The sequence below is a fragment of the Hakea prostrata genome, chromosome 10 (assembly GCF_041222555.1).
Source record: "Hakea prostrata isolate BN-2017 chromosome 10, UWA_Hpros_2, whole genome shotgun sequence".
NCBI lineage: Eukaryota > Viridiplantae > Streptophyta > Magnoliopsida > Proteales > Proteaceae > Hakea > Hakea prostrata.
The window spans coordinates 48209107-48223317 of record NC_142609.1 but is presented as its reverse complement, the minus strand read 5'-3'; the positions used below and the strand labels follow the sequence as shown (position 1 = coordinate 48223317).

The window sequence follows — 14211 nt, the reverse complement described above, 5'->3', positions numbered from 1 at the left end:
TGTTCATCAGCAAAAGCCAATACATGAAAGTGGTTTCACCAATACTAAATCTATAGCTTTAAAGATCTATGACAATCTAAAGAAGGCATAGCAACCCATCTCCCTTGGTGGTCGTCCTACTAGCTTTGTCAATTCTTTGTTACCGTATGTAGCCTAAAGAAAGTGAAGATCTTTTATTCTCCTTCAGCTGTAGCTGGAGATGTTGAGAGGAATGGGATTAGCTTCTAAAACACCGACAACCTTGGCAGCATATTAGAGCCTGAGATGAAATTGTCCTTCCCTTCCTAGCCTTTCTCAGCCTCTTGACCCTCCTATGATTCTTGTTCTTCTTGTGCTTTGATCCCATTTATGTGGGAGATTCATTTATAGTGTCCAAGTGAGGTTGAAGTCTGTGAAGTAATCAGTGGTGATACTTAGAGAGAGGAGGAAACAAGGGTTTTGGACTCTTCATCATCTTTGCCACCATCGCTGCCAAACCAATCACTATCGTCATAAGAGGTACTGATTTGTAACCTAGATTTGGAGGTGGATATTTGTGGACTTGCGCAATTACGTGCCATTTGTCGCTCTGATTCCATCTATACTCAGGGCAATTCGAGGAGCAGACATGCTACTTGTTGGATTTTGCTTGGAAACCGAAGTGCACGAATAAGATTGCGGAAGAGACATGGCATTTTAGGGATGAATGGTAAGGCTTTGGTGGGTGGGGGGGGGGGGAGGTAAGTCAAGGATAGATGAGGCTGTTGAAGTCGCCAAGAGGGAAGGCTAATGAGTTGGGGCAAATGCGTAGCTGTGATTTAGGGAATTATTTTGTAAATTTGAAAAAAATTAAATGAAGTTTTGTAAAATACAAAAAAAGAGAGTAAACTATAGGTTGCACATTTTAGTGGGGCTTAAATTATGGGTTGCACGATTTAGTGCATTAAATTACAAATTACAAATTACACACTTCTAACATTCCATCTAAGATTCTGTGGTATACAAACTTTACTTTCATCATCAACATTTCTATGCATTGTCATGTTCATCAATTAGATCCAATTTATTGTCTAAGATATTTGTAGGCTTAAAGCCTCCTCTTTGAGAATAGTGAGCATGGGTGAAGCTAAATTGGCCCCATGCCCCCTCCTTATAAAAACCTTTCGATATATATATATTTTTTTGCTCTTTTGATTTTTTGAAAATTTTCCTATAGTCCTCTCTCAATGGGTAAAATATCATCAAATGCTCACCTTCCCTCAATTTCTTCCCTTTTTAAATTTTTTTTTAATGAAATTAATAGATTTTCACTTTAACCCTATTTTCATATGTGAAATATCAATACTTAAGCTATTGATTGAAAAAAAAATTATAACCATAAAGATAATTGGTAGAAAATTCTTTATGTTACGTGTAAAATTCACGTACTTGGCCAATCTTGGCCCCTCCCAAATTCCCAATGTTAAATTTGGCTCTACCCCTAATTGTAAACTTTGCAAATCCAGTGGCAAGAATATCCGCTAGGGTGGCTTTGTTTGTAGACCTTACAAGAAGGTGTCTTTTGTCTACTCTTAGACTTAACGAGTTAGGTTGATGCCAATGCTCATTAAAGTTCTCTATCTTATGAAAATCTAATCTACCAAATAGGGGCGGAGCTAAGATTGAACATTGGGGGGGGGCGAATATACCTGGGCCAATGCGGGACTCACCGTGGGTCCCATCTCATAAAATTTTCTTATATTTTGACGTGTGGGGCCTACATTAAAAATTTAGGTAAATTAAGTTGAAATTTTAAGCGAGATTTGAATTTCCATTAATAGAAATGAAAATTTAGAACAAATTTAAGGATTAAAAAAAATAAAATCAATGATTATGATTAGATCTGATAAAATCAATGGCTAAATTCTAACGAGATTCAAATTGCAATTAGTATAATCAAATTTTAAGAGAAAGAAAGAACAACTAAATAAAAAAATAAAATTATACTTTATGAAATGAATACTAGAAAAATTTGGAGTGTGAGAGAGAGAGGATAATTTGAGAAAGAGAGTGAATAATCTCATAATTGTGGAGAAGATTTCGAAAAATTCCAATGTATGTTAACTACTCCAAAATATTTTGTGAAACGTGTGAGAAAAAACAGAGAGAAAAAAATATGAATAAAAGAGGAGATTCATGAGAGAATAAATAAGAATAAAATATGAAAGAGAATATAGGGAGAAATTCATTGATAGTGAGTTAGTTTTTAATTTGAATTTAACATTTATTCTTTAAAACTAGGGGTTTAATGATAACCATTTGATTATAATTAAGAATGACATTTGTACTCATCATCTATATTTTAAATTTTTGGAGGTAGGCAAAATAGTGGTATTTCACACGTAAAGTGAGAAAAATTAAAAAAATATGTAGGCATTTTTAAATTTTAAAAAATTCAAGAGGGCTATGGCCCCCTTTGGTCCCTACGTGGCTCCGCCACTCCCACTGCAGTACAAAACTTTTTTTCTTTTTTTTTATTTATTTATTTATTTTTAAAATTTATTATATAAAATTAATCTCAGAACTTTGTTTTATAATTATAATTATATTTTACACATGGGTATAATCGGAATGGGAAAAAGATAGAGCTCATATTTTAATTAGAAAATTTGGCCCTAATGGAAAAGATGTTTTCCATGATAACTGTACAAACCACACAGGGTACGATTTCAGGTTTCAGACGGAGACTTGGGAGTAACAGTGACTCCCGGGAAAAGGCAACAGGTGGTTCTTGGTCTCTGTAGAGAAAGTTTTCGCCGAAAAACCCTTTCTGATCGGCACAATCTCTACCTAGAAATACACATCTTCGTTGCAGATTCATCGTGTTGTGAATGTGCTTAGACATTGTTTGTTTATCAATTTCCTTTGCGGATTCATTGCCAAAACCTCATCGACGTTCCATATAATTAGATTCAGGATTTTTTTTTGAAGCACAAGGTTTCTAGTCCGAGGAGCTCACTTTTCTGCAAAACTCGGTCGAAGTAGAGTTTATGCTAAATTCACCCCTGGAGTGCTCTGATAGATTTAATTTATGGAAGGTTCTGATGGAGTCGACGATCGGACATTTAGGGTTAATTTCAGTGGCGAGGGAGCGGATAGTTTGCGTGATAGAGTCAAGGACAAGTTAAAGGAGTTCATGGGAGATTACACCGACGACATTCTTGTGGTGTGTGTTCGATTTTCTTTCTCCTTTTCACTATCTGTATCTATGTCTTTCTATCTCTTATTCTATGCATCTATCGATATACCTTTCTTTCAGTTTTGCGAACTGTTGCTCTTTCAAATGAAGTTTTTTTAGTGTGTGTGATTGGATGGATGTTGTGGAATGCTGATGTCTTTTTTTGTTTTTGGAGTTTAGAGATGCATTAGTTTTTCGTATTTATGTTACTTTTGAGAGAAGTTGTTTCGGTTTGATTTCACCACTCAGGAATTCACCCGGCGTTTCAGTAATCGGTATTATCTCGGTTACTGTTGCATCTATATAACGCAAGCGTGACAGAGAAGACTTGGGCTCACGTGTCTGGCATGGTAGCAGTAAATTGGCTCGATTTTCTCTCTCAGATTGAAGTGTTTCCCACTCATGATGGAGATGTCAGAAACTGGGTCAAGAAAATGGTTAAGGGGGTTAAATAGATTCTTCCATGACTGCTATGACATGTAAGCAGGCCTTCTGAATTGTAACCCTTAAACCATGTCTTCATGGTTTGATCCGCTTAACTGATTTTGCAGGACTTCTGAATGGTGATAATACATGATACTGATTACTGAGATTGAAAATTATATTGCTGCTGAACTTCAATGGTTACAATTTAGAATTTTGAGTTCCTTATAGATGAAGGCAGTACGTATAAACTTCAGTATATGGGTTCCCAATGGGTAAGTGCAAAGTCATATATTTATTCACCCTGATTCTGTGTCTTCTTGCTTTTGGCTTCCACTTCCATACTTTCCGGCATCTATTCCAGGATGAAATGATCTGTAGCTATTATTGTACATGGATATTTTAAATCTTTTGTAGTTTTGCCCTTCCATCTTAATGCGCAGAAGAAGAGTCTCTGTCATGAGGGCTGTAAATTGCATGAAACTAACGTGGTAATGGTTCCATAATCATGGAAGCAGCAAACATGTTTTGGGTCGAATCCATTTTTCCAACATATAGAATGGTATTCTGTCCAGCCTGTGGTGAATAGGCATTTTTTTAGATTGATTGAGAAAATAATCAATGATAATGCCCCCCCTTTCTTCCAAAACTTATATTATTAAATAAAAAGCCTCTTTTTCCTCATGTAGAAATTGACTGGGGTTGTCCAGTTTGATGAACTATGGTGCTTTCATTAAGGGTTCCTGTGTGCAGCTAGAGTATTCCATATCTTTTGTTTGGCTCATACTGATGGTTAACATTTTAAAGAGCATCTTTGAGTAAGTAACAGAGAGATATCTAATTGAGGCTCTAGAGCAACCAAATCATGTTATTTAATTTTAAGCTGATGACAAAATGGTGATTTGCGAGCTAGGGATTTGTATTAACTAGAAGCATATTGTTAGAAAAGGTAGTATGGAGGGCCACTCAGGTGGAATTAAGATCATATTCTCTAAAGGGTAATTTGAAGGTTATTTATTTATTTTTTATTGAGTTGTTGAAAAGATTTTGTCTATGAATTGCATAGATTTACTTCTAAGAGGTAGTCTTAGACCATTGGCCTTTATCCTCGTCTAGTGAATCGGGTTATAGTCCTCCATTTCTTCGTCCAGAGTATAAAACTGGTATGACTTCATATTCCTTTGTCTATGCGACATGGTGCAAGAAAATATCTTGGATGGAACTAGAAAAAGAATTTAAGGGGAGTAAATGATGGAGGTTATAGAAATTATGTAAGTTTGCATTATTCATGGAGAAACCGCCCATAGCGAAGTTACTTATATCCTGCTTCCGGTATGGCACTAGCTAAGCTTGTGAAGCTGTAATTACTGTAGTTCCCCAAAAGCTCATTTGGCCCTAAAGTGGTGTGTATTCTGTAAAAGTTGTCACAATCATTAAGAAGAAGATTAGAAACTTTGAGACACCAAATGAATTCCCTAGGACCGCTATAACTTGCTTGATATAGACCATGCAAAATATGAAGAAAAAAATGTAATACAACAATTCAAGCCCTCTCCCAATTAAATGGGGTTGGTTACATGGATCTAAGCAAAGCCAAAATACATAAATTAGCAATCAAAAGAACAACACCAACAAGGCTCAGCATAAGCCACCTATATCAGTATCCTCCTAGCAATTTTATTGGAGGCCATATATGGGGCCATGCTCAAATATGCTTGTCTCCATGGGTCATTATAGGCTTCCCCCTGTCTCAATTAGAGCCTTCAATACGAAATGATATATCTCTTGTATAGGTTCATCTCAATTACTCCATTGGACATAACCATCCTGCCTCAAATAGTTCTCTCAAAGCTTCTCAAGTTCAGTCTGTTCAATCTTTGCTTTATGCTTCCTAGCATTGGTATCTAATGCCCAACATACCACACTACACATCATGTTTTGGTTGCATTACAACAACAATAACACAACATAGCCCAACTATATAGGGTGACTCACATGGATCTTGAGTCTTCAGTTAGCTCTGTTTAAATTCGAACATGGTACGAGGCTTAAGGTAGTCATGCTTTCTTGCCACACTCTTCTTGTGTTTATTTTTAAGCATGCCTTTGTCTCTTATGGTTCCCTCGATTTGAATGAAATCACTCCTCGAAGGTCTCTGTTGAACTTGGCATGCCACCTCAAACAACTCTTGCTAATTTTATCATGGATTGGAGCTACTCGCAAGTCCCAACTCAGCTCTGATATAATCATTCCTTAATCCTTCCTAGTCCCCTGGCCCCACAAAAAAAAAAAAAAAAAAAAAAGGGTCTTAACATCCAGGTCTTACCTATGGATAGTTTATTTAGATGACACTGCTTAAGGGCTTGTTTGGTTACATGAATCCAGAGATTTCAAATCTCTGGATTCATGAATGCGAGATTTATATCCATTTGGTTGTGAAAATCCTTGGATTCATGAAATCTAGAGATTCATCTTTTTATACTAAAAATGTGAATCTAAAGATTTAAGGGTATGGGTTGAAATCCACCCCTACTATAAAAGCGCTAAACATCTGCGCATTCACAAAAACCACGGCGATCAAACAATTTTTTAGGATGAATCCACAGATTTCAAGTTAACCAAACAGTTTATTTTATGAATTATGACTCCATAAATTTGAAATCTATAGATTTGAAATCTCCAGGCTCATGTAACCAAACAGGCCCAAACATATTTATTGATGTATGCTTGGATAGGACTAAGGGCCAATTATAGGATCCCAAAAGAACTTGAGTTAGGTATGCTTAGGGTTAGGGTTTTTGTAGAACTTGAAAATTGTCAAAAATGGTGTTTAGGGTTTCTATAATCAAATGAAGTTAGGGTTTTATTTTGAATAATGAAGTCGAAGATTGCAAAGATTTCTTGGGGAAGAGGATGGTTAAGATGTTTGTTTTTGGTAGTAAGGATATTTAAGATTTTGTAGGGATGATGTGGTCAGGGTTTTTACATGGGGTCTCTCTTCTAGGGTTATGAAAGGTTTTTGTTTGAGCAAAGTTGAAAATAACTAAGATTCAAGCTTAGGTGGGTTCCTTATAGAAGTGTGGAAGTGCTTAGGAATCTGTGGTTTATCTTGGCCAACCAAGCTGTTCAATGAGATTATGTGCAGTGGAGGGTGCCAAATGAATGAGGAGAAGGATTGTGGTCCTGTTTACAGAAATATAGGCGTGTCCAAAGTTGCAACAGCGTAATGATGCAGCCCTAGATTGAAGAGGTTCAACTAAGGGCCAGCTTTCCAGAATCCTAACTTAGACGTAAGAGTTTAGGGTTTTAAGATTTTGGATACTTGATTGAGATACATAAGAACATAGGTTGGTTTGTTCTAGAGAAATTTAGAGTAATGGGGTGTATGGATGGATGGTGTTGGTTCTTGAGACATGGGGTGAAAAGTTATTGGAATAGGATGAAACTTAGAAAAACTTATGTAATGGCATATAGGGAGGTAACCACATGTGATGGGGAAGATGGCAGGTCAAATAAAGTTGCACTTTCTAATGGATGGTGATATAGGTTCAAGAGGAGAAAAAGATACGAGAGAAAGAGATGTCAGGAGAGAAAAACGTAAGAGAGGGCAGGGGGATGAAGGACACCAAGTACAAGGGGTTGTTGCTCACAAAAACTATTCTTGAAAATTCCAACAGAATCACTTAAATATATAATTCAATGAGAACCAAAATCCTCCCTTACATCAGTGAGTTACATGGTATTAAAAGTAGAAGATGATATTGGATTTCAACGAGAAACATCAATGACTGGGGGACTATTTTAAAGTAATTTCTTACCTAGAAACTTTAAGCAAGTAAAATTAATTACTTGACACTGTCTTTTGGATTCCTATATACAGACTTAGAAGGTTCAACTTGTGAAATGTGAACTCAAAAGTCTAATGAAAGCATGTAAAAAAAAGTGATTAACTCATTAACTAAGTCTAATAAAAGACAAATTATTGGATTGATACATCAAAAGAAATAAAAGATAAATTGGAATACTGGAAGGCAGAAAATTAAATTCAGGAATGATGACTCCTAGGAGTCGACTTCATGGCCCACCAGCAATGAATCACAGGGACAAACCCTTGCCCGCTTAGCCCCCATTTGTGCTTGATTGGGACTAATCTTGGCCCTGCCACCTGCGGTTTGGGTGTAATTCTGATGTGGACTGAAACAGCATAAGGGATCTTCATGCTTGATATTCCATCTAGAAGTGGTAGGTAATACATGTGTCATGTAGGTCTTGTTTCGAGTATGACTTAAAGCAAAGCTGGTTGGAGGTAAGGATCTGTGTAGCTGATCCCTATTAGTTGTTTGTTAAGACTGAGTAGTAGTTGTAAGCTTGTAGCTCTGATGTTCCTTTTCATTTTTTACTTCCATTATTAACATATTTTCTTTGCAAGTCCAGTGGCTGATCACATTGATATTTGATTCATGTTTTTTTACATCCCTGTCCATGAATTTTTGCATGTCATTACTGAAGCAAGTTGTGATAATTTTCCATGGTCCAAGAGTGTTTTGATTTGAATGTGATTAAGTTGTTGACTATATTATTCCTGTCTGTCTGTTTTAGCATAAATTTTATTTCCATATCTAGCTTGAATTTTTACCCCAAAGAAAAGAAAATTATATATAGCTTGAATTTGTGACCACCAAATCCAGTCATAGGCTCAGCTCCCCGGTTTGGATGATGATGTTGGTGTTTAGCAATTGATTGCCAACAGAGTATGTTATATGATTGCCAATCCAGTCATAGGCTCAGCTCCCCTGTCTGTCCATTTTTACTGGACTGAATCCAACTTGGATTGATTTAATACCACAGTTTGAAGTCCAAAACAGGCACTTTGCCTCAAGTTGTGTCGATGGCTAACAAACTCCTGTATTCATTGTTGTCATTCTTTCACCTAAGAGGGATGATGATGTTGATTGCCAACAGAATATGTTATATTGTTTTTAGGAAGCTTAAAAAGTTGATTGTTGTTTTAGTGTTTTACCAATTTCTCAATTTTCATTTATAGGAATACGTCATTGTCTTACTGAGGAACGGCAAGCGCAAGGATGAGGCACAGAATGAGCTGAATGTATTTTTGGGGGATGACACTGATTCTTTTGTTTCATGGTAATTTCAGTTCACTCTGTTCAGATCATCAAACTTTTAATAGCCATGAGTTATCATTGTCTCCTGTGCTCTCTCTCTGCAGGCTCTGGGACCACCTGTCTTCAAGTTGGCAGTTGTATGCTCAATCTTCGTTAAGTAATCAAGATGAAACTGCCAAACTGAAGCCACTATATGGCAAAGTTGTTTCAAGAAATGATTCTCAGCATTTTGATTCTGAATCTGGAAGAGAAGAATATACTGTGGTATCTAGAAGCAGGCGGAATAGGGATTGGAGAGGACTGGTTAGGGATGTGGATCCGCCTCCTCTTCGAAGCTCTGAGATTGACAGTGTTCATCTGGAGGAGAAAACTCTTCGAAATTCTGGTAGTCTGAAACGATCTCGTTCTCCCAGGCTTTTTGTCCAGGAAAAACAAAGTCGAGAAGAAGAGCAACATCAAAGAAAGGTTAGAACTTCTATTGTTTTCTTTCAGTGAACAGTGGTTATATGCTTTGTTCTTCTTGTGTTGACATTACTTTTGCCAGTGCACATCTTTCAAATTTTGGAAAATAAAAGTTGAATTTATTACTGATATGCATTCTAAATTACTTATGGCAAGTTTTTGCTGATGTTTGAGAGCTTTTGAGGTCCTCACCTGAAAATTTCTTGGCTTGGTTGTATTATGTATATCTTTTTAATTGACTTGTGTTTTTTATTTTATTTTTTTACTTCCATAGTTTCCGTCACGAGAAGTTCTACGTATCTTATTTCTGCTACTGTATCTTGGGAGCTCTTGGATGTTGTAGTCAGAATAATTGAGTTCTTTTTTTTTTTTTTTGTGGGGGGGGGAGGATATGATCAGAGAAGTAGCAAAATTACCTAATTATTTTACCTTGTTTTCATTTCTTTGGAACTCAGGCATCCAAAACATAAGAAAAAATAAAAGGAAATGGGACATTTGAGAGAAATCTGGAAATGGTCCAGGGAAATGCCATTGAAGATATTGATGATAAAAGGGTTTGGGATATGAAATTTTAACGATCTTGATTCTTTGATTTGAAAATAAAATAAAATGGAGGTTGTGGAATTGTATTTTCACAATCCTAAGTGCAATAAAGAAAAAGATGGACATCTATCAGAAATGAAATTAAGTAAACTAAGAAAAAGGGGTGGAGTTAGGCGACAGAGTCCATTGATAAGTGGACAGATGGATGGTGATCAGGGGACAAAATGCAGCTTACTCAATTCATATGGAGACATTGTTCCAAAACTCATGTATCCATTCCAGTACTAGACCAGACTTAAATGGTCCAGGACCCATAGAATCTTGAAAATTGGATGATAAGATCTTGGATTTAACTGATGAAAACAATAAAATTAGAGGTTGTAGGTTGCAGTATTATTTTTCCAGAATTCTAAAGTGCAGCAATAAATGGAGAAAAATCTTCTTATAAGAATCGAAAATACTTGATCAGACTAGAATTGAATTGAAAGTACTTGTGTAATTTATTCGAATTAGAATTGAAAATACTTAATTAGTCAATAAACTTAAAGGTAAAAGAGTCCAGAATTGAGGCCACTTCCATTTTGGGGATACCTTGCTGTGACAAAGAAAAAATTTATTCTCTAGTCATTGACCTATTCTATTTACTGGTCAAATAAAAGCAATTACTCTGTCCTTTTCTTTCCTTCATAATCTTCCTAATCTTTGATAAACTTCTGGCAGAGAGATGCAGTTTCCGGTTCATCTATTGGTGCTTCTCGTAGGCTGCTTCAATTTGCTGTAAGAGAAGCAGTGGGTACTTTACGGCCATCAAATTTAAGATTGGAAGCTTCTTCAAAGCGTCTTCGGTCTGTGGTTTCTACATCAATGGTAGATTCATCAACTGATGAGCAACCTCAGAGGAAAAAATCTGTTGCGAGGGTACCAAGTGCTTTGACAACTGCAATCAAAGCTGCAGCAGATGCTGCTGAAGATGTAGTTAAGCTTAGATGTTCAGGGAATATATTCAGACGCTTGGGTCATAACATGGATGTATCGCAGGTGACCCACCAATTGCCAGATGTGAAGCCACTAGACATGATGGAAACAGTTTTTGGTCCAACTCCAGTCTTGACCCACTCAGATTATGTACAAAGAAAAGAATTCAATAGAAATATGACGATGCTGGAAAGGGAAAAGACTTCTCTGCTGATTCTGCTTCGGATGATGATGGATTTGAAGATATCAATGTTATGGGAAGCCGTGGAATCATAGATGCTTCTCAGACTGGCACCTCTGGTGAAAAGGAGGGAGAATCACTAACAGTGCATTATGGTGTAGCCAAGAACAAGGATGAGGTTGCAAGGAAAAAATTCGTGCAAGGTCTGGATTCCGGTACAGCCACAAATGCGTCTGACAAGATTGTGAATATATCTGTGAATGTAAACACATGGAAACCACCACATTACAGGGTCCTGAGGGAGGATGCAGAAGTCAAGAATTGTAAAGGGGTACAGGAGAATAAGGTTTTTGCAGGCAGATCTGGTGCGCAGCTCTCAAAGGAGAATACCTATACCACCATGGCTAGTAATGAACATGTAAGTTACATGTCTTCCTTGAGTTTAATCATCTGATTACCAGAATTTCACGGTGGATGGGATCATCCTCATTAATTTCTTTTTCGTTTGGATCTGTATCGTGGCTCCATTTCCTACTTTCATGCTTATTCTTTATGGTGCATTGCTTAAGTTCATCATCAGCACCATCAAGCCTTGTCCCAACTAAATGGGGTCAGCTACATGGACTCTTGCCTTCCAGTCAGCTCTGTTTGAGGCCATGCTAGATACAAGGCCTAAGCTATGCATATCCTCTCTCACCACTTCTCGTAATGTATCTTAAGTTGTGCTTGTGAATTGGCTGTTTACAGGAATCATCCGCTGCACACACTCAGAGGGAGTCTCAGAAGAATTTGTCTGCTAATCCTGGTAAGCTTGGATTGTCTCTGGAGCTGCTACTCTTTGACGATTGTGTTTCTGCTATGTAATTAATTCAAGGAAGTGTATACTAATGATCACTCTATATTTATTACCACATTTTTTTTTTTAATTACAAAACCCAGAATTCCTGATTGCATGATATTCTTAATTTGGCATCGAATCTTCTTCTAGTTATTGGTTGTTTATGTTTTCACCTGCAGTTATACTTATGCAAGTTCATATTCTTCAGGTTGTCCTTTGGAGGATGCTGAATCTCGGACAGTTTTTGTTAGCAATGTGAGTAATATTGATTTCAACCTTGGTTTACCAGAATAGAAAGGACATCCTCTTGATTGCTGCTATTGTTGGTGTTTGTAGGTTCATTTTGCGGCCAGCAAGGACACCCTTTCCAGGCATTTCAATAAATTTGGGGAAGTTCTAAGAGTTGTCATGGTGACTGATGCCACAACTGGGCAACCAAAAGGGTGAGCTTTTACATGAATTCTTTCCACTGTTTATTTTACTTCAGACTGTTTTGTTAGATAGTAAATGAAACGTGTCTTCTGAACAGGTCTGTGTATGTGGAGTTCATGCGCAAAGAATCAGCTGAGAAGTCCCTATCTCTGAATGGAACCTCTTTTATGTCACGCATTCTGAAGGTATATATATTTAATGACAAAATAAATAACTGCACAAAACAGACAAAACATGGTTGAAGTAGTTTTTGATCCATATGGGTGTCTTTACTACTGATAAAAAAATGTCACAGGTATTTTAGCATATTTTCTTAAGGGTCATTAGTATGAGCCCATTTCTGATAGGTCATGTCATCTCTAACTATAGTAAAACCTTCTCTTGGACTAGGCGTTTCCTTATTTTGGTGTGTATGTATGATCACCATGGAGGCATGCCTGGTCCCTTTTTTTTTGGTGACAGTTTTTCTCATGTTGGACAATGTTATGGTATATTTTTGCTGCTTGCAGGTTGTCAGAAAAAACTCCACTCATCAAGAAGTTGCTCCCCTGCTGACTTGGCCTCGTATGGCCCGAGCATCTCCATTTGTTGCTAGGGCAAGAGTTCCTTTTCCAAGGGGCATTCCCAGTTTATTCAGGACCCGTCTGCCGATCAAACCTGGTGCTCGGAGTATGCAGTGGAAGAGAAATCCCCATTCCACAACAGCTGGGGAAGGCAGTGCCAGTGTACAGAATGGTGCCACAACCCCCAACAACAGTTTTCCGTCTGCTGCCCGAAGTCTTACCTACATTCGGACAGGTCCCAAGCCACTAGGGATTAATGCCCCAGCTCCTGCTTTTGCTTGATTTATTTCATTAGAAAGTGGTCAAATTGAGATGACACGTATCAAAACCTCCAATTTTGTGTTCATTCAAGGAGGATCTGCCAAAGGGGTAATGGTTCTTTTCATCTTTTCTTAGATTCTTTTGGGGTATGAAGATGTGATGGATCAGAGTTTAAAATTAGAGGCTGGAGGGCTGGATAATTTCCTTGTTCATTCTTTTGTTGCGGGGTCGTTTTCTTATGCAGAGTAATGTTGAAAGCTTCGAGATAAATTTGTGAATATGGAGATTAGTGTTATCTTAGGCGTGAAGAAAATTTACTGCTTTTGTTATTTGATACATATATAATTTTATGGTCTCATTCAGATGTCACTTTCACTTGCTGAAAAAAAGTAGAAAAACAATACAACCAAGCTACAAAAGAATTTCAGTTAGTTTTAGTTCCATTATTGGGTCACACTTTCATTAAACATTTGTGCATTGGTACTTGTGGAATATCACATTTTTTACCCGAAGGTGCACATAGCCAGAGTCGTTCTTTTTTTATTTGGTTCGGGCCAGAGGTCATTTGGATATGGTGATAATAGGGATTTTGCCGCGCAGCAGCCGCTAATGGTGAGGATCAATTTTGGTCCACTCGTTTTGAATTTTTTTTTCTTTTACTTTTTGAACTACATCACTATAACCAAAAAACAAAAAATAAAAAATAAAACCGGTGGTTGAGATTTGATCTCAACTGCCACTTAAGATCTGGATTGTAGGCAGTTCAGTATTATGCATTAATTGTGCAGGACTGAAGCAAAATCAAGATTATGATAACGGAGATTTTGCTTCAGTGTTGCTTCGGGTAACAAATTGAATTTCAGATTTTTGAACAAATGACATATTCTTCAACTTGTTATGTACATAATTTTTATTTGACCTTCTGAGTCAATTTTAATTGAAAAAATGATACTTTTGATTTGATTACATTGCAAGGTTGAACCCATGACCTCTCTACTTGAGAAGTATGGATCTCTACCACTCAACCAACCCTACATTGGCAAATTTTTTATTTGTTTTACTTCTTTAGCTCTTGCTCAAAAAGACATTAAGAGAAGTTTAGCCTATTCTACAATGTCGCAATTGGGTTATATTATGTTGGCTTTAGGTATGGGGTCCTATTGGGTTGCTTTATTTCATTTGATCACCCATGCCTATTCTAAAGCATTATTGTT

The 14211-nt window shown here is 37.0% G+C and overlaps 1 protein-coding gene across 1 annotated transcript; it reads left to right on the top strand.

The window, feature by feature from the left end:
* The first annotated feature begins 2660 nt into the window (after positions 1–2660).
* LOC149003605 (uncharacterized) lies at positions 2661–13647 on the top strand. Its single transcript, XM_089137160.1, is given in 10 exon segments — positions 2661–3184; positions 8664–8764; positions 8847–9207; positions 10468–10918; positions 10921–11321; positions 11651–11708; positions 11950–11996; positions 12078–12184; positions 12271–12358; positions 12683–13647. Coding segments are annotated over 10 exon segments (2085 nt in total). The 5' UTR covers positions 2661–3049; the 3' UTR covers positions 13019–13647.
* Positions 13648–14211: the final 564 nt, after the last annotated feature.